At 44.0% G+C, this 24024-nt stretch overlaps 1 protein-coding gene across 2 annotated transcripts in view; it reads left to right on the top strand.

The window, feature by feature from the left end:
- LOC106599664 (laminin subunit alpha-3) overlaps nt 1-24024 on the top strand; it is a 105677-nt gene that overhangs the window by 44500 nt on the left and 37153 nt on the right. For both annotated transcript variants that reach the window (XM_082973421.1, XM_082973422.1), the window contains 14 exons: nt 2049-2096; nt 11683-11817; nt 11905-12039; nt 12239-12373; nt 12818-12955; nt 15295-15353; nt 16538-16637; nt 19193-19245; nt 19482-19587; nt 19876-19975; nt 20410-20566; nt 21469-21604; nt 22320-22462; nt 22594-22697. In XM_082973421.1, the coding sequence (XP_082829547.1) occupies nt 2049-2096; nt 11683-11817; nt 11905-12039; nt 12239-12373; nt 12818-12955; nt 15295-15353; nt 16538-16637; nt 19193-19245; nt 19482-19587; nt 19876-19975; nt 20410-20566; nt 21469-21604; nt 22320-22462; nt 22594-22697 (1549 nt within the window). The remainder of the gene's footprint in view (nt 1-2048; nt 2097-11682; nt 11818-11904; nt 12040-12238; nt 12374-12817; nt 12956-15294; nt 15354-16537; nt 16638-19192; nt 19246-19481; nt 19588-19875; nt 19976-20409; nt 20567-21468; nt 21605-22319; nt 22463-22593; nt 22698-24024) is intronic.

The raw sequence follows: 24024 nt of genomic DNA on the forward strand, positions 1-24024 counted from the left end.
CCCTCTATGCCCTACCATGAACCATCAAACAAGGAAAGCGTCAATACAGGACTAAGATTGAATCCTACTACACCGGGTCTAACGCTCGTCAGATGTGGCAGGGCTTGCAAACTATTACAGACTACAAAGGGAGGCCCAGCCGCAAGCTGCTCAGTGATACAAGCCTACCAGACGAGCTAAATTACTTCTATGCGCGCTTCGAGGCAAGCAACACTGAAGCACTCTCCATAGCCGATGTGAGTAAGACCTTTAAACAGGTCAACAGACAGATTACCAGGACATATACTCAAGTGCATGTGCTGACCAACTGGCAAGTGTCTTCACTGACATTTTCAACCTTTCCCTGACCGAGTCTATAATACCAACATGTTTTAAGCAGATCACCATAGTCCCTGTGCCAGAGAACATCATGGTAACCTGCCTAAATGACTAGAACCCGTAGCACTCACATCTTTAGCAATGAAGTGCTTTGAAAGGCTAGTTATGGCTCAGATCAACACCATCATCCTAGAAACCCTAGACCCACTCCAATTCGCATACCGCCCCAACAGATCCACAGATGACACAATCTCTATTGCACTCCACACTACCCTTTCCCACCTGGACAAAAGGAACACCTACGTTAGAATGCTGTTTATTGACTACAGCTCAGCGTTCAACACCATAGTGCCTTCAAAGCTCATCACTAAGCTAAGTGGGTAGTGTGTACGGCCCAGTACATCACTGGGGCCAAGCTTCCTGCCATTCAGGACTTCTATACCAGGTGATGTCATAGGAATGCCCTAAAAATTGCCAAAGACTCCAGCTCCCTAGTCACAGACTGTTCGCTCTGCTACCTCATGGCATGCAGTACTGGAGCATCTTGACTAGGTCCAAAAGGCTCCTTAACAGCTTCTACCCCCAAGCCATAAGACTTGGGGGTATAAGACTGATGAACATCTAATCAAATGGCTACCTAGACTATTTGCATTGACCCCCTTTTTTTACGCTGCTTCTACTCACTATTTATTATCTAGGCATGGTCACTTTACCCCTACCTACATGTACATATTGCATCAATAACCTCAATTAACCTGTACCCCCTGCATATTGTCTTGGTACCCCTGTAAATATAGCTTTGTAATTTAAAAAAAACTTTTGTTAATTTAGTAAATATTTCTTTAACTCTTATTTTTCTTAAAACTGCATTGTTGGTTAAGGGCTTGTAAGTAAGCATTTCGCGGTGCATGTAGACAAATAACATTTGATTTGATTTGATGACCACATGAAGCGCAGCAGGTTAGTGTTAGGTTAGCGGTTAGTGTTGTGCCAGTAACCAAAATGTCGCTGCTGTATCGAATACTCAAGCCAACAAGGTCAAAGTCTGTTGATGTTTCCTTGAGCGAGGCATTTAACCCTAATTTGCTCTAGGGGCGCTATATTTCACTGCACCTATCTGTTGTATGTGACAATTAAACATGTTTATTAACATAAACTGCCCATGTTCACTTGTTATACAGTCTGTTAGTCTGATCACTCTGATCATGATCTTGTTTATCTGATCAAAAGTGATAGAGCTGATGAGTTTACCTTTATAGTGTAACAACTGTGGCTTGGAATTTCCAGGATTCAATATTATCACGGTATTTAGGTCCCGATACGATATGTATTTCAATTCTCACTATTCTATATGTATTGCGATTTGACACTTTGATTTTATTGCGATTTGACGTTCCAAACATATTGCTCACCATGTCTGCTGCAGAGGGACAAGAGAGAACCATGAGTAAATTCGTTTTGATCAGTCATGTAAAAGTGCTGTAAACATGTTGGCTTAAAAAGAAGATGGATAACAAGCTAGAGAAGGAGAAATACCAGAGTTTTGGTGCAGTAACACATTAACTACCTATCTTCTTTTTTTAATCGATACTTGCAGTCAGAATCGATTCAATATAGAAAGAAATAACGCAATACTCTCTCTTTCTCTCTCTTTCGCTCTCTCTCCCTCCCTCACACTCTCTCGCTCTCTTCCTCTCTCTCTTCCTCTCTCCCTTCCTCTCTCTCCACAGAGCCCACTGCCTGCCCTACTGGTTATTTTGGACCACCCAGCTGTCAACGTGAGTGTGTTTAGACTACACTTCGCTACACTAACAGTTTTTATAGCACCTCAGCTCTGACTCCTGTAAGGCAGGAGGGCTCCTGATACCTCTACGGGAGTGAGGCTCTTGTTGGTCAGGTTGAGTTATATAGGGATAGGATAGGTCATAAAATAGTGGATTACTAGACCTTTTAGCGGACCATTCAGTCCAAATGGGTTTAAGTGTCAAAGGTTAAGGGCATTTGGCCAGACTCCAGTCAAAGGGTTACATACTGTCTGCAGATGACAGAGGTTAGTTAATGTTTGTATACTGTGTCGATCCAGACAGTGAGAATATAACCATATGTGATTGGGTTTACAGTAATCCACAGTATGCAACATTTATGTTGATTAGACAAAAATGCTCGTATGTGATTAAACTAAATGAGACCGTCCGTGTGATACAATAACTGTTTAACTTTGCCAACTGCACCGTGTACTCATCTGATTATTTCAAGATCTTGGGATATTTTACCCAGTAAATTGACTGAGAACACATACTCATTTACAGCAACGAACTGGGGAATAGTTACATGGGGGATGAATGAGCCAATTGGGAGCTGGGGATGATTAAGTGGCCATGATGGTGTGAGGGTCAGATTGGGAATTTACCTAGGACACCAGGGTTAACACCCCTACTGTTACAATAACTGCCATGGGATCTTGACTGACCACAGAGAGTCAAAACATCTGTTTAACGTCCCACCCGAAAGACAGCACCCTACAAAGGGAAATGTCCCCAATAACTGCCCTGGGGCACTGGTATAAATATATATTTTTTGGGGACCAGAAGAAAGAGTGCCTCCTACTGGCCCTCCAACACAATCTGGTCTCCCATCCAGGGACCAACCAGGACCAACCTTGTTTAGCTCCAGGGTCAAGCCAGCAGTGGGATGCAGGGTGGTATGCTGCTGGCTACAGTATCAGCATGTATTCTTTCATGGGGTTTTGACGGTCTTCCCTAATGGTTGCCTTGTCTTCTTCCCATAATACCACTGCTCAGCTGGGATGGTTCAGGGAAAAACTAACAGACATTCTTTTAATAGCTACGGTCCCCTCCCTGTTCATGGCTCTTAAGCAACTTTATAGTATTTTGTTTGTTGTTGTTATTTCTCATATTATTAGCTCTGAAAGTTTTTTGTATTCTTACATACAGCCGGAAATAACTTTTGGATATCAGAGCAGTGGTAACTCACCAGCATTTCAACCGACTTTCCTGAATTGAGGTATCCGGAGTGGACTTTTAGTCCAACTTAGGAGGCGTGCAAACCATCCACCGCTTTCGAGTATATTACTCGCTAATGTTCAGTCCCTAGACAATAATGTAGATGAGCTCAGGGTGAGGATCTCCTTCTATAGAGACATCAGGGACTGTAACATACTCTTTCACTGAATCATGGGTCTTTCTGGATATACTGTCCCTGTCCATACAGCCAGCTGGGCTGCCAGTACATCGCGCAGACAGCAATGAAGAACTCTCCGGGACAATGAAAGAGTTGTATGTTTCATGATTAACTACTCATGGTGTGATTGTGGTAACATACTGGAACTCAAGTCCTTTTGTTCACCTGACCTACAACAATTCTCTTCAGTCATCATCACAGCCGTGTATATTCCCCCTCAAGCCAATACCACAACTGCTCTCAAGGAACTACACTGGAATTTGTGCAAACTGGAAACTGCATACTGAAAGCCACATTTATTGAAGCTGGGGACTTTAATAAAGCAAGTCTGAAGAAAATGCTACCAAAGTTTTACCAACACATTGACTGTGCTAATCGCGCATCAAAAACTCTGGTCTGCCCAATCAGAATCCATACTTCAAGATTGTTTTGATCACGCGGACTGGGAAATGTTCCGGGTTGCCTCTGAGAATAACATTGATATATAACTGACACGGTGACTGAGTTTATCAGGAAGTGTATAGGAGATGTTGTTCCCACCGTGATGATTAAAACCTATCCAAACCAAAAACCGTGGATAGATGGCAGCATTCGTGCAAAACTGAAAACGCAAACCACTGCATTTTAACCACATCAAGGTGACTGGGAATATGGTCGAGTACAAACCTTCCGTAAGGCAATATGGTTGAGTACATTGCCTTCCATAAGGCAATCAAACAGGTAAAATGTCAGTACAAAGACAAAGTGGCGTTGCAATTCAATGGCTCAGACACAAGACCTATGTGGCAGGGACTCCATACAATCACGGATTATGAAGGGAAAACCAGCCACGTCGCGGACACCAACATCTTGCTTCCAGACAAGCTAAACATCTTCTTCACCCACTTCAATGAAAACACACTGCCGCCACTGCCGCTTCCAGGGACTGTGAGCTCTCGTTCTCCGTGGCCAGCGTGAGTAAGACATTTAAGCATGTTAAACCTTGAAAGGCTACCAGCCCAGACGGCATCCCTAGCCGCATCCCTAGCAAGTGCAGACCAGCTGGCTGGAGTGTTTACGGACATATACAATCTCTCCCTATCCAAGTCTGCTGTCCCCACTTGCTTCAAGATGTCCACCATTGTTCCTGTACCCAAGAAAGCGAAGGTAACTTAACCAAATTACTTGCCCCATAGCACTCACTTCTATCATCATGAAGTGCTTTGAGAGGCTAGTTAAGGCTCATATTACCTCCACCTTCCCAACACCCTAGACCAACTGCAATTTGCATACCGGCCCATTAGATACACGGATGATGCAATCGCCATCGCACTGCACACTGCCCTGTCCAATCTGGACAAGAGGAATACCTATGTAAAAATGCTGTTCATAGACTACAGCTCAGCCTTTAACACCATAGTACCTTCCAAGCTCATCATTAAGCTCGGAGCCCTGGATCTGAACCCCGCCATGGGCAACTGCGCCCTGTACTTCCTGACAGGCCACCCCCGGTTGGTGACGTTAGGCAACAACACCTCCATTTCGCTGATCCTCAACACAGGGGCCCCACAAGGGTGCGTGCTCAGCCCCCTCCTGTACTCCCTGTCCGTCCATGACTGTGTGGCCGTGCACGTCCCCAACTCAAATCATTAAGTTTGCAGACAACACAACAGTAGTAGGCCTGATTACCAACAGCAACGAGATAGCCTACAGGGAGGAGGTGAGGGCCATGGCAGAGTTGTGCCAGGAAAATAACCTCTCCCTCAACGTTAACAAAACGAAGGAGCCGATCGTGAACTTCAGGAGACCTCAGAGGGAGCACGCCCCCATCCACATAGACGTGGAGAAAGTGAAAAGCTTCAAGTTCCTCGGTGTACGGATCACTGACAATCTTAAAGGGTCCACCCACACAGACATTGCGGTGATGAAGGCGGAACAGCTCCTCTTCAACCTCAGGAGGCTGAAGAAATGTGGCTTGGCCCCTAAGACCCTCACAAACTTTTACAGATGTACCATTGAGAGCATCCTGTCGGGCTGTATCACTGCCTGGTATGGCATCTGCACCATCCACAACTGCAGGACTCCCCAGAGGGTGGTGCGCATCACCGGGGGCACATTGCCTGCCCTCCAGGACCTCCAGGACATCTACAGCACCCGGTGTCACAGGAAGGCCAAAAAGATCACCAAGGACTTGAGCAACGGCCTGTTCACCCGCTACCATCCAGAAGGCAAGGTCAGTACAGATGCATCAAAACTGGGACCAAGATAGTGAAAAACAGCTTCAAACTCAAGGCCATCAGACTGTTAAATAGTCACCACTTGCCGGACTCCGCCCTTCACCCTGATCTGAGCTTTAGTCACTTGCTGGCTACCACCCAGTTACTGAAAACTGCACCGTAGAGGCTGCTGCCTACGTGCATTCGGAAAGTATTCAGATCTCTTGACGTTTTCCACATTTTGTTATGTGACAGCCTTATTGTACAATTCATTAAATGTGTTTTTCCCCACATCAATCTACACACAATACCCCATAATGACAAAGCGAAAACTGGTTTTTAGACATTTTTGCTAATTTATTTAAAAAAAAATAAAAACAGAAATACCTTATTTATTCAGAACCTTTGCTATGAGCCTCGGAATTCAGCTCAGGTGAATCCTGTTTCCATTGATCTTCCTTGAGATGTTTCTACATCTTGACTGAAGTCCACCTGTGGTAAATTCAATTGATTGGACAGTATTTGGAAAGGCACACAGCTGTCTATATAAGATACCACAGTTGAAGGGGCATGTCAGAGCAAAAACCAAGCCGTGAGGTTGAAGGAATTATCCGTAGAGCTCCGAGACAGGATTGTGTCGAGGCACAGAACTGGAGAAGGTTACCAAAACTTTCTGCAGCATTGAAGGTCCCCAAGAAAACATTGGCCTCCATCATTCTTAAATGGAATAAATTTGGAACCACCAAGACTCTTCCTAGAGCTGGCCGCCCAGCCAAACTCTGCAATCTTGGCCAGTGAGGTGACCAAGAAGCCAATGGTCACTCTGAAAGAGCTCTAGAATTCCTCTGTAGAGATGGTAGAACCTTCCAGAAGGACAACCATCTCTGCAGCACTCCACCAATCAGGCCTTTATGGTAGACTGGGCAGACGGAAGCCCCTCCTCGGTAAAAAGGCACAGCCCGCTTGGAGTTTGCCAAAAGGCACCTAAAGACTCTCAGACCATGAGAAACAAGATTCTCTGGTCTGATGAAACCAATATTCTTTGGCCTGAATGCCAAGTGTCACATCTGGAGGAAACCTGGCACTATCCCTACGGTGAAGCATGGTGGTGGCAGCAGGGAATGGGAGACTAGTCATGATCGAGGGAAAGATGAACGGAGCAAAACACAGAGAGATCCTTTATATAAACCTGCTCCAGAGGACAACAGGAGAACGACCCTAAGCACACAGACGAGACAACGCAGGATTGGCTTCGGGACAAGTCTCTGAATGTCCTTGAGTGGCCCAGCCAGAGCTCGGACTTGAACCCAATCAAACATCTCTGGAGAGACCTGATAATATCTGTGCAGCGACACTTCCCATCCAACCTGACCGAGTTTGAGAGAGTCTGCAGAGAAGAATGGGAGAAACTTCCCAAATACAGGTGTGCCAAGCTTGTAGCGTCATACCCAAGAAGACAACCTTTGGCTGTAATCGCTGCCAAAGGTGCTTCAACAAAGTACTGAGTAAAGGGTCTGAATACTTATGTAAATGTTATATTTCAGTTCTTTTTTTTTTATAAATGTGCAATCATTTCGAAAAAGTTTTTCTTTGTCATTATGGGATATTGTGTGTAGATTGATGAGGGAAAAAAACAATTGAATCAATTGTAGAATAAGGCTATAACGTATTAAAATGTGGAAAAAGTCAAGCGGTATGAATACTTTCCGAATGCACTGTATACTGACTTCTAGTCAATGCCTATGCTATTTAACTATTGCTGTGCATATACTATTCTATCCTACGTATTCTTCAGGTATACTACATATTCTGTCCACATACTGTCTATAATGTCTATAAATCCCATCATATACAGTGCCTTGCGAAAGTATTCACCCCCCTTGGCATTTTTCCTATTTTGTTGCCTTACAACCTGGAATTTAAATATATTTGGGGGGGGTTGTATCATTTGATTTACACAACATGCCTACCACTTTGAAGATGCAACATTTTTTTTTTTGTGAAACAAACAAGAAATAAGACAAAACTGAAAACTTGAGCGTGCATAACTATTCACGCCCCCCAAAGTCAATACTTTGTAGAGCCACCTTTTGCAGAAATTACAGCTGCAAGTCTCTTGGGATATGTCTCTATAAGCTTGCCACATCTAGCCACTGGGATTTTTGCCCATTCTTCATGGCAAAACTGCTCCAGCTCCTTCAAGTTGGATGGGTTCCGCTGGTGTACAGCAATCTTTAAGTCATACCACAGATTCTCAATTGGATTGATGTCTGGGCTTTGACTAGGCCATTCCAAGACATTTAAATGTTTCCACTTAAACCACTCGAGTGTTGCTTTAGCAGTATGCTTAGGGTCATTGTTCTGCTGGAAGGTGAACCTCCGTTCCTGTCTCAAATCTCTGGAAGACTGAAACAGGTTTCCCTCAAGAATTTCCCTGTATTTAGTGCCAGCCATCATTCCTTCAATTCTGACTAGTTTCCCAGTCCCTGACGATGAAATACATCCCCACAGCATGATGCTGCCACCCCCATGCGTCACTGTGTGGATGTTGTTCTCGGGGTGTTGGGTTTGTTCCAGACATAGCGTTTTCCTTGGTGGCCAAAAAATCTACATTTTAGTCTCATCTGACCAAAGCACCTTCTTCCATATGTTTTGGGTGTCTCCCACATGCCTTTTGGCGAATCAAATCAAATGTATTTATATAGCCCTTCTTACATCAGCTGATATCTCAAAGTGCTATACAGAAACCCAGCCTAAAACCCCAAACAGCAAGCAATGCAGTTGTAGAAGCATGGTGGCTAGGAAAAACTCCCTAGAAAGGCCGAAACCTAGGAAGAAACCTAGAGAGGAACCAGGCTATGAGGGGTGGCCAGTCCTCTTCTGGCTGTGCCGGGTGGAGATTATAACAGAACATGGCCAAGATGTTCAAATGTTCATAAATGACCAGCATGGTCAAGTAATAATAATCACAGTAGTTGTCGAGGGTGCAACAAGTCAGCACCTCAAGAGTAAATGTCAATTGGCTTTTCATAGCCGATCATAGCGAATACAACGTGTTTGCTTATTTTTTTCTGGCCACTCTTCCGTATAGCCCAGCTCTGTGGAGTGTACGGCTTAAAGTGGTCCTATCGACAGATACTCCAATCTCAGCTGTGGAGCTTTGCAGCTCCTTCAGGGTTATCTTTGGTCTCTTTGTTGCCTCTCTGATTAATTCCCCCCTTGCCTGGTCCGTGAGTTTTGGTGGGCGGCCCTCTCTTGGCAGGTTTGTTGTGGTGCCATATTCTTTCCATTTTTGGATTTAAAATTGATTTAATCCGTGGGATGTTCAAAGTTTCTGATATTTTTTACAACCCAACCCTGATCTGTATTTCTCCACAACTTTGTCCCTGACCTGTTTGGAGAGCTCTTTGGTCTTTATGGTGCCGCTTGCTTGGTGGTGCCGCTTGCTTAGTGGTGTTGCAGACTCTGGGGCCTTTCAGAACAGGTGTATATATACTGAGATCATGTGACGGATCATATGACACTTAGATTGCACACAGGTGGACTTTATTTAACTAATTATGTGACTTCTGAAGGTAATTGGTTGCACCAGATCTTATTTAGGGGCTTCATAGCAAAGGGGGTGAATATATATGCTCACACCACTTTTCCGTTTTGTATTCTTTAGAATTTTTTGAAACAAGTTCTTTTTTTCATTTCACTTCACCAATTTGGACTATTTTGTGTATGTCCATTACATGAAATCCAAATAAAAATCCATTCAAATTACAGGTTGTAATGCAACAAAATAGGAAAAACGCCAAGGGGGGTGAATACTTTTGCAAATGCCTTCAGAAAGTATTCACACCCCTTGACTTTTTCCACATTTTGTTGTGTTACAGCCTGAATTTAAAATTGATTAAATGTAGATTTTTTTTACACTGACTTAAACACAATACCCCATAATGTCAAAGTGGAATTATGTTTTTTATTTTATTTGTACAAATTAATAAAAAATTAGTTGAAATGTATTGATTCAATAAGTATTCAACCACTTGGTTATTGCAAGCCTAAATAACTTCAGGAGTAAAACAATCCTTAATAAGTCACATAAGTTGCATGGACTCACTCTGTGTGTTTAGCATGATTTTTGAATGACTACCTCATTTCTGTACCCCACACGTACAATTGTCTGTAAGGCCCATCAGTCGAGCCGTTCATTTCAAACACAGATTCAACCACAAAAACCAGGGAAATTTTCCAATGCCTTGCAAAGCAGGGCACCTATTGGTAGATAAATAAAATAAAAAATAAAAAAATACATTCAATATCCCTATGAACATGTTGAAGTTATTAATTACACTTTGGATGGTGTTTCAATACACCCAGTCACTACAAAGATACAGGAAACCGCTCAGGGATTTCACCATGAGGCCAGTGGTGCAATGGTGACTTTAAAACAGTTAGAGTTTAATGGCTGTGATAGGAGAAAACTGAGGATGGATCAACAACATTGTAGTTACTCCAAAAAATTAACCTAAATGACAGAGTGAAAAGAAGGAATCCTGTACAGAATTTAAATACTCCAAAACATGAATCCTGTTTGTAAAAAGGCACTAAAGTAATACTGCAAAAAAATGTGACAAAGCAATTAATTTTTTGTCCCGATTACAAAGTGTTATGTTTGGGACAAATCCAATACAACACATTACTGAGTACCACCATCCATATTCCCAAGCATAGTGGTGGCTGCATCATGTTATGAGTATGCTTGTAATCATTATGGACTGGGAATTTTTCAGGATAAAAAATAAAGTAAATGGAGCTAAGCACAGGCAAAATCATAGAGGAAAACCTGGTTGTCTGCTTTCCAACAGACACTGGGATATTAATTCACCTTTCAGCAGGACAATAACCTAAAACACAAGGCCAAATCTACACTGGAGTTGCTTACCAAGAAGACAGTGAATGTTCTTGAGTGACCGAGTTACAGTTTTGACTTAAATCTACTTCAAAATCTATGGCAAGTCTTGAAAATGGTTGTCTAGCAATGATCACCAACCAATTGACAGAGCTTGAAGAATTTTGAAAATAATAATGGGTAAATGTTGCATAATTCAGGTGTGGAAAGCTCTTAAAAACTTACCCAGAAAGACTCACAGCTGTAATCGCTGCCAAAGGGTCTTCTACAAAGTATTGGCTCAGGGGTGTGAATACAGTTCTTATTTCCATTCGTTTACTTTTTTAGATATGTGTGTATTGTTGTGTATTGTTAGATATTATTGCACTGTTGGAGCTAGGAACACAAGCATTTCGCTACACCCACAATAACATCTGCTAAATATGTGTATGCGACCAATAGCGTTTGATTGGATTTAGAATTTCCACTTTGTTTTCTCTCTTGCTGGAATCAGCTTAAAGGAAAAAAGCCAGATTGGAAAGATAGCTTTTTTTATTTGAAACAAGGATATAAATACCAGTTCTTTGATTCTCTCTGTCTCCGTCTCCGATATTTATTTTCATTGTTTGTCTAGGAATGTGGGCAACAACAATCATTTATGTTCAACCTTCTGAGGGCTGTTTTTATTTTTAAGGAGCGAGCTGGTAGGGGGAAAAGAAAACAATGGCGGTATTCTCTGATTCCCAATGCCCATGTGCCCAGTACAACCACCAGCCAAGATCTTGCATGCTTCTCTCTGCCAGGCTTGACTTCACCAGTCTGTCACCCTTAGTGCCACCAGGGTCACAGTCAGTGCCAGTGTAAATATGGTTAAAGAGATGTATTTGTCATATCCTGCTGTTAAACTGTGCCAAAGAAGGGCTCATTGGCGATGGCACATGCTGTGGGAAAGACTGTGGGGCTTCCCATTGTATATTTGAGCCTAAATCTAGCTTTTCGGCATTGAAATGTGAGCTAAAAGGGGTATTTTGTGTATTCAGAGATTGTGTGCCATCTGACATTAGTCTTTTTGTGTATGTGTGTGTTCAGGGTGTGTGTGTGACCGCGGTGGATCAGAGCTGGAGTTGTGTGACGCGTCAGGGCGCTGCATCTGTCGTGATGGTGTGGAGGGTGAGAGATGTGACCGCTGTCGACCAGGACACCACTCATTCCCTAACTGCCAAGGTGAGAAACCTGTCGCTCACCTCCCTCTCACCAAACCACACCTCAAATAGCATGTGTCGTCTGACTTGTATCTTTGTGTGTGTTCAGAGTGTGTGTGCGACGGCAGTGGTTCGGTGCTGGAGATGTGTGACGCATCAGGGCGCTGCGTGTGTCGTGGAGGGGTGGAGGGCGAGAGATGTGACCGCTGTCGACCGGGTTACCACTCCTTTCCTAACTGCCATGGTGAGAAACCTTTCCCTCTCATCAAACCACAACTGAAATAGAGCAACAATTGTCATCCTCTTTGAGGTTCATTTTACCACGTAAACATGACCTCACGAAAGTTCAGGTTGTTTGAAAATCAATTGTTTTGTTTAATTGTTGACAAAAATCAATCAACCTGTAGTTGATGTAAACCGTAATCACTTTCCCACCACTTCAGTGTGCCGCTGTGACGGTGCAGGTGTGACTGACAGGGTCTGTGGGCCCAACGGACAGTGCCGTTGCCGTGTCAACTACTTCGGAAGTCAATGTGACCAGTGTGCCCCTGGTTACTATGGATACCCAGACTGTGCCTGTACGTGTTTTAATCCTCTTGTTTTGGCCGCACCCATGGGAGGGCTACTGTATTGCAGACACTGATATGCCCACAGTGACCTTTCCATGACCTACCTGTTGCTGCTGTTGGAAAAACCAATGGGCATAATCTCACAGGGCTTAATGTAGCCTCCTCTTCAGCTCTGTAGAGCTAAGTACCTTGATTAACATGTAAATCCCAACACTCATTCACACTGATTTACCCCATAGAAATATTATCTAATCTAGTCATTCTATTTCTATTCTTGACCCATGGTTGTTTGAACAAAACAATACACAGAAAGCAACGGCAAACTTGGCCCACTCCAGTATTTAAAGGATTTAGTATGATCTGTGCCGTCGGAGATATTTGATTTGAATGCTAAGCCATATCATTCTCACATGAGACATCTCACAGTCCCTCTCCATGTCTCTCTCTCCCTAGCCTGCCAGTGTTTAGGGGAGGGTTCCTATGACTCCATGTGTAACCAAGTATCAGGCCAGTGTCTGTGTCGCCCTGGGGTGGTGGGACAGCAGTGTGATCGCTGTGCCGGGTCAGGCCTCCGCTTCCCCCAGTGTTCAGGTAACCCCTCTGCCTCACTAGACACTTTCTTCCTTTTCTTTTCAATTATCCGTTAATATTATTGTGGTTTATTTAGACAGGTTAGAATTAGAGGGGGAGGGTGGACACAGAAATCGAACCCATGGTCTCTGGGGGTCAGGACATACAGTCGGAAGTTTACATACACTTAGGTTGGAGTCATTAAAACTCGTTTTTCAACCACTCCACAAATTTCTTGTCAACAAACTATAGTTTTGGCAAGTTGGTTAGGACATCTACTTTGTGCATGACACAAGTCATTTTGCCAACAATTGTTTACAGATAGATTATTTCACTTATAATTCACTGTATCACAATTCCAGTGGGTCAGAAGTTTACATACACTAAGTTGACTGTGCCTTTAAACAGCTTGGAAAATTCCAGAAAAGGATGTCATGGCTTTAGAAGCTTCTGATAGGCTAATTTACATAATTTGAGTCAATTGGAGGTGTACCTGTGGATGTATTTCAAGGCCTACCTTCAAAGTCAGTGCCTCTTTGCTTGACATCATGGGAAAATCAAAAGAAATCAGCCAAGACCTCCACAAGTCTGGTTCATCCTTGGGAGCAATTTCCAAACGCCTGAAGGTACCATGTTCATCTGTACATCTGTACAATAGTACGTAAGTATTAACACCATGGGACCACGCAGCCGAAATACAGCTCAGGAAGGAGACACGCTCTGTCTCCTAGAGATGAACGTACTTTGGTGCGAAAAGTGCAAATCGATCCCAGAACAACAGCAAAGGATCTTGTGAAGATGCTGGAGGAAACCGGTACAAAAGTATCTATATCCACAGTAAAACAAAACCTGAAAGACAGCTCAGCAAGGAAGAAGCCACTGCTCCAAAACCGCCATAAAAAAGCCAGACTACGGTTTGCAACTGCACATGGGGACAAAGATCGTACATTTTGGAGAAATGTCCTCTGGTCTGATGAAACAAAAATAGAACTGTTTGGCCATAATGACCATCATTATGTTAGGAAGAAAAATGGGGAGGCTTGCAAGCCGAAGAACACCATCCCAACCGTGAAGCATGGGGGTGGCAGCGTCATGTTGGGGGTTGCTTTGCTGGTGCACCTCATAAAATAGATGGCATCATGAAGAGGAAAATAATGTGGATATATTGAAGCAACATCTCAAGACATCAGTCAGGAAGTTAAAGCTTGGTCGCAAATGGGTCTTCCAAATGGACAACAAGCATACTTCCAAAGTTGTGGCAAAATGGCTTAAGGACAACAAAGTCAAGGTATTGGAGGGGCCATCACAAAGCCCTGACCCCAATCCTATAGAACATTTGAGCAGAACTGAAAAAGCATGTGCGAGCAAGGAGGCCTACAAACCTGACTCAGTTACACTAGCTCTGTCAGGCGGAATGGGCCAAAATTCACCCAACTTATTGTGGGAAGCTTGTGGAAGGCTACCCAAAACATTTGACCCAAGTTAAACAATTTAAAGGCAATGCTACCAAATACTAACTGAGTGTATGTAAACTTCTGACCCACTGGGAATGTGATGAAAGAAATAAAAGCTGAAATAAATAATTCTCTCTACTATTATTCTGACATTTAACAAAGTAAAGTGGTGATCCTAACTGACCTAAAACAGGGAATCTTTACTGGGATTAAATGTCAGGAATTGTGAAAAACTGAGTTTAAATGTATTTGGCTAAGATGTATGTAAACTTCTGACTTCAACTGTATGTGGTAGAAACCAGGTGTGTTCCCACAAGACCACGGGCTCTATACTCTAGACACTTTCATTGGCTACCTGTAACCTAAACCGTCTTTGTGATGTGGAGATAGAGGTGGTCCTAAGATGTGGCATCCCCACGGGAGATGGTTCAATGGTTGTGTTTCACAGGGGGGTGTTGGCTCAATGTAGTTTATTCAGTGTGTAAAATGTATTAGTGTGGAGATTGTTTTCATATCCAGCCTAGTGGTACAGGTTTACTTCAAGTCCAGACCTTGCTAACAAAGTACTGTTCTGTAAATGTATGCTTAGAGCATAGCTGTCTGTCCTCTTCATAAAATAAGAATTTGGGTGAAGTTTTACAGACCTGCAATTGATTGCTTTTGTGAGTGTACTGTACTTATTACATTAGCACACTTGCCACTTAGTTACATTTGGTGCCCTGTTGATACATATAGAGCAGGAGGTCAGGAGCACACACCTAGTGTCTTAGGTCTAAATCAGTCCCTGTGTTAGAGGGGAACAATAAAAACATTCAGTGGAACTGGCTTTGAGGTCCAGAGTGGAGTTTGAGGGATATAGATTCATGTAAATGTTTTCCCCTCAACCTACGACATTGTTTCTTCCAGCCTCCATCACCCAGTGTAACCCAGCAGGGTCAGAGGTCAGCACAGCAGATCCACAAACGGTACGTAGCCTATGCCTCCCACAACATGGCTGACTGAGAAATCTTTACTTTACTTTATGAGATTTATTTTCCTTCACCAACATGGCAAACTCTCAGCCTCTTATCTTGATTGTTTTAGTAGCTGAGGCAATGGGAGTACCTGCAGTCATAAAACAAGGGCCTGTGATCATCAGTTGGTGTGTTCACGTGTGTCTATTCCACAGGAGGTTGGTGGCAACTTAATTGGGGAGGACAGACTCGTAGTAATGGCTGCAATGGAATAAATGGAATGGTATCTAACTCATCAAAGACATGGTCTCCATGTGTTTGATACCATTCCATTCAATCCATTCCAGCCATTATTATGCGCTGTCCTCGCCTCAGCAGCCTCCTGTGCTCTATTCACATTCCTATATCTGATAACAGTATTGCTAAACTCCATATCTGGTAATGTTTACAAGGAAGTGTTTTTTTGTTTTACTGCCTGTTGGAAATGACCAATTAACTGTAATCAAAAGAGGAAAAGCGACTTCCTTCCATTAAAAGAAAATAACGAAACACGGCCTGGCTGTATCAATGCTCCAGTAACGCAGGATTTCCAGAAGCTGATTCGACCCTTTTTCTTCCTTGGGGGTTTGCTTTGTGTGAAATGTTTAGTTGGAAAGAAAACATCATTAACATTGTGAATAGTTATTGAAATGTATTACACAACTGGAACAATTGGATTTTGTGTAATCTTTTGTTTTAGGGTTTTGTTCCACATTAAAGCACAGCTACTACTTTTTAAACAGTGTTCTCCAATATGCTGTAAGTAAGTAAATAGCCTTGTCTGAGCCAGGACAGCCCGTAAGGTAGGAGCCTATCTCTGGTTTCTGTAGCTTGATACACCAGTACACCGCCTGGACAGGACACTAGTCTGTGGCAGGGCCTTACACCAATCCTTCTCCTTAATGCTGAGTACCAAGCCAATGCTGTGTCTCCATGTGATGCTGAGTCAAATATCCATCTCTAAATCATTCCAAGCTGTCTGCTTCATAACATACTGTTCCTGAGGCACTTCCAGTGCCAAAAGAAGGGACTGTTAGATTGTCTCTGAGGGAAAAGCTTACTTGACATTTGCTGGCATTTGAGCTGATATTAGCATTTGCGTTGACTCTTTTCTTCATTACTGTGTCTGTCTGTCTATGTGGGTCGTCCTGACACAGGGTTCCTGTGGCTGCCTGCCCAACGTGGAGGGAACACTGTGTGACATGTGTAAACCTCTCTACTGGAACCTGGCGACAGAGAACCCCAGCGGCTGTATAGGTTGGTGACCTACATATGACCCTAACCGACTAAAGCCTCGTCCCATTCTATGCGTTGTAGCCAGTTTTTCTAGCGTTCATGAATAGTAGAGTTGGATACAGCACATATGGTACAGAACAATGGGCTAACATTACTTTACTGATATCTGCAGCATCAGACAACAGAAATCCTGATGTAAAATCAATATTTCATCCATCGCTAATTAGTCTGTTGGAAAAGTACAATTAATATACAGTACCAGTCAAAGGTTTGGACACACCTACTCATTCAAGGGTGATTGTGGAGGCCAGGTCATCTGATGCAGCACTCCATCACTCGCCTTCTACGTCAAATAGCCCTTACACAGCCTGGAGGTGAGTTGGGGTCATTGTCATGTTGTAAAACAAATGATAGTCCCACTAAGAATAAACCAGATGGTATGGAGTATCGCTGCAGAATGCTGTAGTAGTCATGCTGGTTAAGTGTGCCTTGAATTCTAAATAAATCACTGACAGTCTCACCAGCAAAGCACCCCCACACCATCATACCTCCTCCTCCATGCTTCACGGTGGGAACCACACATGCAGAGATCATCCGTTCACCAACTCTGCATCTCACACAGACATGACGGTTGGAACCAAAAATCTCAAATATGGACTCATCAGACCAAAGGACAGATTTCCACCAGTCTAATGTCCATTGCTCGTGTTTGTTGGCCTAAGCAAGTCTCTTCTTCTTATTGGTGTCCTTTAGTAGTGGTTTCTTTGCAGCAATTCGACCATGAAAGCCTGATTCATGCAGTCTCCTCTGAACATGAACACACTCCTTGATGTTGAGATGTGTCTGTTACTTAAACTCTGTGACGCATTTATTTGGGCTGCAATTTCTGAGGCTGGTATCTCTAATGAACTTCTCCTCTGCAGCAGGGGTAACTCTGGGTCTTCCTTTCCTGTGGCGGTCCTCAAGAGAGCCAGTTGCGACTTGAAGAAACTTTCAAAGTTCTTGAAATGTTCCGTATTGACTGACCTTCATGTTTTAAAGTATTGATGGACTGTTGTTTCTCTTTGCTTATTTGAGCTGTTCTTGCCATAATATGGACTTGGTATTTTACCAAATAAGGCTATCTTCTGTATACCACCCCTACCTTGTTACAACATAACTGATTGGCTCAAACGCACTAAGAAGGAAAGAAATTCCACATATTGACTTTTAACAAGGCACACCTGTTAATTGAAATGCATTCCTGGTGACTACCTCATGAAGCTGGTTGAGAGAATGCCAAGAGTGTGCAAAGCTGTCATCAAGGCAAAGGGTGGCTACTTTGAAGAATCTAAAATCTAAAATATATTTTCATTTGTTTAACACTTTTTTGGTTACCACATGATTCCATATGTGTTATTTCATAGTTTTGATGCCTTCACTATTATTCTACAATGTAGAAAATAGTACAAATAAAGAAAACCCCTTGAATGAGTAGGTGTGTCCAAACCTTTGACTGGTACTGTACTTGGTAACAGAATAGTGTTTCTTTTTGAGTGTCCCGGTCTGTTAAAACCTGAAACGAGAGAAAAAAACTCCAATCCCTCCAGAAATCTGGGTTGCACTGCACACCTGCGTGTGGAGAAGGCAGCAATCAGCAGTGTTTTCAGCAGTATTAGATAACCGGTGTTATTAAACCTGAGGAAGTGCTGATATCAGAAACCACTCTGCCTCTTCGCCCAGGAGACATGGCAGCATGTCAGAAACAACTCTTTCTTTCTGTCCCTCCTAAGGATGTTTTAGGAAAACATGTTAACACAGAGCGCCCAAGGGGAAAAGTGTGCTTCTCTTCTCTCAATGTGGTGCTGTGTTAACAGCAGTGTCACTTAAACTTTGCGGTTCCGTGAGGTAAATGCTTTTTGATCGGAACGGAGTACATCTTTGCCAGTGCAACAATAACCTCCCAGTCAAGGTGGGATACAGGTGTCAGTTGTAGGGGGAAAAAGAAAACGAGAATACCCCTTGCTTAAAGAAATATGTGCCCTAAAATCACCTTCCTCATCCTCATAATTCAGAGCTGACTTTCTTCTCAACTAGCCAGTGCCGTGTAGGAACAGCCGCAGGCTTTGTCCAGATACCTGTCTAAAGTTACAGCTCTACTCTGCAGCAAGAATGTTATCACCACCGCCTGCCTGCTGCCAGGAGATATATGGATGGAGGGAAGAAAGAAGAGCTTTTAATATTCCAGAAATGCCTCAGGTTTTAATGTGGCTGAACGGATACTGAGGGTTGTTCTCTGACAGAGAGAGAGAGAAAGAGAGAGCAGTGGCTCCCCTGGTCCTTTGGTGTGGATATGTGCAGCTCAGAAGATTTTTGTTGCTTCTGTTTTTCACCCATGAAGGTGGTGGAATCCTGTAATCAGAGTTTACCCCCCCCCCCCCCTTTCTCTCTCTATCTCTCTCTCTTTTCATCTTCCTTTTTACAGTTTGTATTCTAGAATTTCTCTGCTTCTGCGTTATTGTCATTGCATCACTGAATAGTATGTGACTCAGTAGTTTGAAGACTTTCTCACTTTATGCTTCCTGTCTCTCTCCCAGAGTGTCGCTGTGGCGTCAAAGGCACCCTGAGTGGGGTAGGAGGGTGTCAACAGGTGTGTCTGTCTACCTCTGTCTGTTCATACCGCCTTATGACGCTGATACATTATGTTCAGCACAGCAGTACTAACCGATGGTAAATCATTTAACCATCAATTGCTTACTGTTTAACTAGGAGGTCCATTTGTCTTGGATATATTCCTTTATCACACTACTAAATCCCAATTTACTTGGTAACATTCACCTATCACTAGCAGTTCCCCGTTGACTTCAACATTGTCTCCTATTGTAGAAAAGTGGCCAGTGTTACTGCAAGCCCGACGTGTGCAGCCATACCTGTGACACATGCAAGGAGGGCTACTACCTGCTGCAGAAGAGGAACTATTTTGGCTGTCAAGGTGAGTCAGCTGACCAAACATGAACCAGACTGGCTTCCTATGAACACACAGCCTTTATCTTATCCATCTAACTAATGTGTTGAGACTCAGCCTCTGAATGTTTCACAGTGCAGGGTGTGCCTTTTTTATCCTACAAAGATTGTCACTCTTGACCAAAAATTGTTTGAGTAATAGATACGTCGTTAACATGTACGGTAGCAAACCTCGAGTCACGGCTTGACCTCATGATCAGTTAGGGTTGTGTTTTAATCAGAAAGACCTCGTTGACCTGCTGCTTCTCTCCGATAGGCTGCCAGTGTGATGTGGGAGGAGCCATAGGCAGAGGGTGTGATGAGATGTCTGGACAGTGCCAGTGTCGGAAGAACGTAGTGGGCCGCACCTGCACTGAGTAAGGACGGACTGAAACGAAACAGAATGACATGTTTTTGACATGCTGCTTAAGTTCTCACACGATTTGGAGCAAATCTTGTTAAATACTGATGAATGGCAAGAAACAAACAGAAAATCCTAAAACCTCAGAGATTTCATGCATTCTAAATCAAGACTGCCATGATTATGTTCCATTTTTTTTTACATTTTAGTCATTTAGCAGACGCTCTTATCCAGAGCGACTTACAGTAGTGAATGCATACATTTCATACAATTTCATACATTTTTTTCTGTGCTGGCCCCCCGTGGGAATCGAACCCACAACCCTGGTGTTGCAAACACCATGCTCTACCAACTGAGCTACAGGGAAGGCATATGAAACATTGCTCAAGTGTTTTATTCTTAATCTCTCTCCCACCACCCCTTCTCTCCCCTCCTGTCTGACCATACCAGGCCAGCACCTAACTACTACTTCCCCAGCCTGCACCACCTGAGGTATGAGGTGGAGGATGGCATCACCCCCAACGCCAGGCCCGTACGCTTCGGCTACGACCCCCAGACGTTCCCAGGATTCAGCTGGAGAGGTTACGCCATCATGTCCCCAGCGCAGGTAAGAAACATGACGATGTTGATAGGTGGACCTTAAATCTGTTCCTGCCTGACCGTCTTGACATCTTCATTATTTAATAGTGGCTTTTTTTCCTTCTGCTCTAAGCCTAATTTCTGGTGTACATTCTTTGTAGAAGTGCTAGATGCTGCTACAAGCATTTCTTATGATGAAAATGCTTGGTGCTTCCTTGTTGAATGTGTTCAGTCTGGCGGTAGTGGATGGTGTTGGCTTTTGTGGTGATTGTTGTGGTGGTAGTGTTTTTCTTTTGAGTGTGTTGGAGTGATTGTCAGCTGTACAGTAGCAGGCCACTCTCCCAGTTAGTCCTAACCCTGGGTGTGTCAGAAATGGCACCCTATTCCCTATATAGTGCACTACTTTTGACAAGGCTCTGGTCAAAAGTAGTGCCCTATATAGGGAATAAGGTGCCACCCCTGTTTCTCCTCAGCCAGAGGTGATCCTATCGTTAGCTGTGGGTTTCCCCGGCACCTTCCACATAATGGTTCGCTACGTCACCACTACCCCCCGCAGACCCACACAGGGGCAGCGGCATAGGGGGCGAGCCCGAGCCAGGATCTTGGTGGTGGACGAGCCTGATTTTCACTCTTGCTGTGACTGTAAGTGATGGGTGTTTCCCCTCTGCTCGGCTATAGCCTGGTCCCGGATCTGTTTGTGCTGTCTTGCCTACTCCTGTGGTCGTGGGACCAGGCTAGCTCTGCTCTCCTCTGTTGATCAGCTTACTGCTTCCTCTTCCCTTTCTATCCCTCTACCTTGTCTACCAGCATGGCCTTCTAGTCTACTAACAGTATAACTGTACCCCCCCCACCACCACCACCACCACCACCACCATCCTGCAACCCCCATCCCCCCCATCAGCTGTGTCTGTCTAACTCCTGTCCCTGCAGAGTGAAGTGAGAGTAACAGTGCATGTGGACGAGGCAAGGCGATCCTTGTTCCAACTTGTCCTGCGGTACGCTAACCCCAGCAGCCAGGACAGTGTGACTGGTAGTGTAACAGCTACCTATGTCCGAGGTGGCCAAGGTAAGGCTGCCTCTCTAACTCCTGCTTCACACAACATCATATTCGTCTCCTATCAAGCAGAAACAGTTTTATCTCCCGTACACCCCTCAAAAACACAGATACACGGATAAACTTACAGTATAGGCTGTAAAAGTGTTTCATGCAAGTCTTTCCTTGATCTTTTGTTTGGCAATGCATTACTACAGCGATGAGCAAGTCCAGTCCTCGTGGGCCGGAGTCATGTCACACTTTCTCCCATCCCTAGCAAACACAGCTGATTCAACTAATTGCACGTTCTAATCTGAAGATGTTGATTATTGGAGTCAGGTGAGTTAGCTGGCTGGGACAGTGACCCAAAGTGTGAACCCAATCAGTCCTCCGAGGACTGGAGTTGCCCGTTCCTGCATTACTGCCTTGAAATGGCATGGGGTGCCTAATCACACCGTTGATGTTATACCTCTGGCCCACCCAGACATTTTTGTTTTAACCCTAAACTGACACACCTCAATTCGTCAACAGCTTGGCAATTAGTTGACTAATTGAATCAGGTGTGTCAGTTAAATCAGGTGTGCCCGAGGAGAGGGTTGGGAAACCCTGACTTAGACTACATGAATACACGTCAACCTTTGTGGTGTTAACTGTAAGGTCTTGTGTTGCTTTGTTTAACTGTATTTAGCTGTATCCCGATTGGTTGATTGAATGATTAATTCATTGATTGGTTGATTGTATCCTGCAGGGTCAGGTCAGAGTAAGGAGGTGGTGTTTCCTTCTAGCTCCTCCCCGGCTTACCTCACAGTCCCTGGGGACGGCTTCGCTGAGCCCTTCACACTGACCCCTGGGAAATGGATCATACGCATCCGGGCAGAGGGCCTTCTACTGGTGAGGCCAGGATTGTTAGTCTGTGATACCATCTGTCAGTGACCGAAGACAAAAAAAAGGAAGCAAAAAGGTAGAGGAATAGATCATAAATGTGTTCTTCTCTCTCTCTCTGCTCTCCACCGCCCTCCCAGGACTACTTGGTGCTGCTTCCCAGTGATTACTACGAGGCCCCCTTCCTCCAGGAGAAGATCGCCCAGCCCTGCACGTACACATTCACCGCAGACAGAGACACTAAGTAATCCCCGTGTTCCCCCAATGCTCTTTACCAAGGCATACTGTTCTGTCAGGTGCATGTTGGCCCTAGACAGTATATCTGTTCAATGTATGGACTGTACAGTGAGGGAAAAAAGTATTTGATCCCCTGCTGATTTTGTACGTTTTCCCACTGACAAAGAAAGGATCAGTCTATAATTTTAATGGTAGGTTTATTTGAACAGTGAGAGACAGAATAACAACAAAAAAATCCAGAAAAACGCGTGTCAAAACTTTTATAAAATGATTTGCATTTTAATGAGGGAAATAAGTATTTGACCCTTCTGCAAAACATGACTTAGTACTTGGTGGCAAAACCCTTGTTGGCAATCAGAGGTCAGACGTTTCTTGTAGTTGGCCACCAGGTTTGCACACATCTCAGGAGGGATTTTGTCCCACTCCTCTTTGCAGATCTTCTCCAAGTCATTAAGGTTTCGAGGCTGACGTTTGGCAACTCGAACCTTCAGCTCCCTCCACAGATTTTCTATGGGATTATGGTCTGGAGACTGGCTAGGCCACTCCAGGACCTTAATGTGCTTCTTCTTGAGCCACTCCTTTGTTGCCTTGGCCGTGTGTTTTCGGTCATTGTCATGCTGGAATAGCCATGAACATTTTCAATGTCCTGGCTGAGGGAAGGAGGTTCTCACCCAAGATTTGACGGTACATGTCCCGTCCATCGTCCTTTTTATGCGGTGAAGATGTCCAGTCCTCTTAGCAGAAAAACACCCCCAAAGCATAATGTTTCCACCTCCATGTTTGACGGTGGAGATGGTGTTCTTGTGGTCATAGGCAGCATTCCTCCTCCTCCAAACACGGCGAGTTGAGTTGATGCCAAAGAGCTCCATTTTGGTCTCATCTGACCACAACACTTTCACCCAGTTGTCCTCTGAATCATTCAGATGTTCATTGGCAAACTTCAGACGGGCATGTATATGTGCTTTCTTGAGCAGGGGGACCTTGCGGGCGCTGCAGGATTTCAGTCCTTCATGGCATAGTGTGTTACCAATTGTTTTCTTGTTGACTATGGTCCCAGCTGCCTTGAGATCATTGACAAGATCCTCCCGTGTAGTTCTGGGCTGATTCCTCACCGTTCTCATGATCATTGCAACTCCATGAGGTGAGATCTTGCATGGAGCCCCAGGCCGAGGGAGATTGACAGTTCTTTTGTGTTTCTTCCATTTGCGAATAATCGCACCAACTGTTATCACCTTCTCACCAAGCTGCTTGGCGATGGTCTTGTAGCCCATTCCAGCCTTGTGTAGGTCTACAATCTTGTCCCTGACATCCTTGGAGAGCTCTTTGGTTTTGGC

The sequence above is a fragment of the Salmo salar genome, chromosome 03 (assembly GCF_965601325.2).
Source record: "Salmo salar chromosome 03, fSalSal1, whole genome shotgun sequence".
In the NCBI taxonomy this organism is placed as follows: Eukaryota; Metazoa; Chordata; class Actinopteri; order Salmoniformes; family Salmonidae; genus Salmo; species Salmo salar.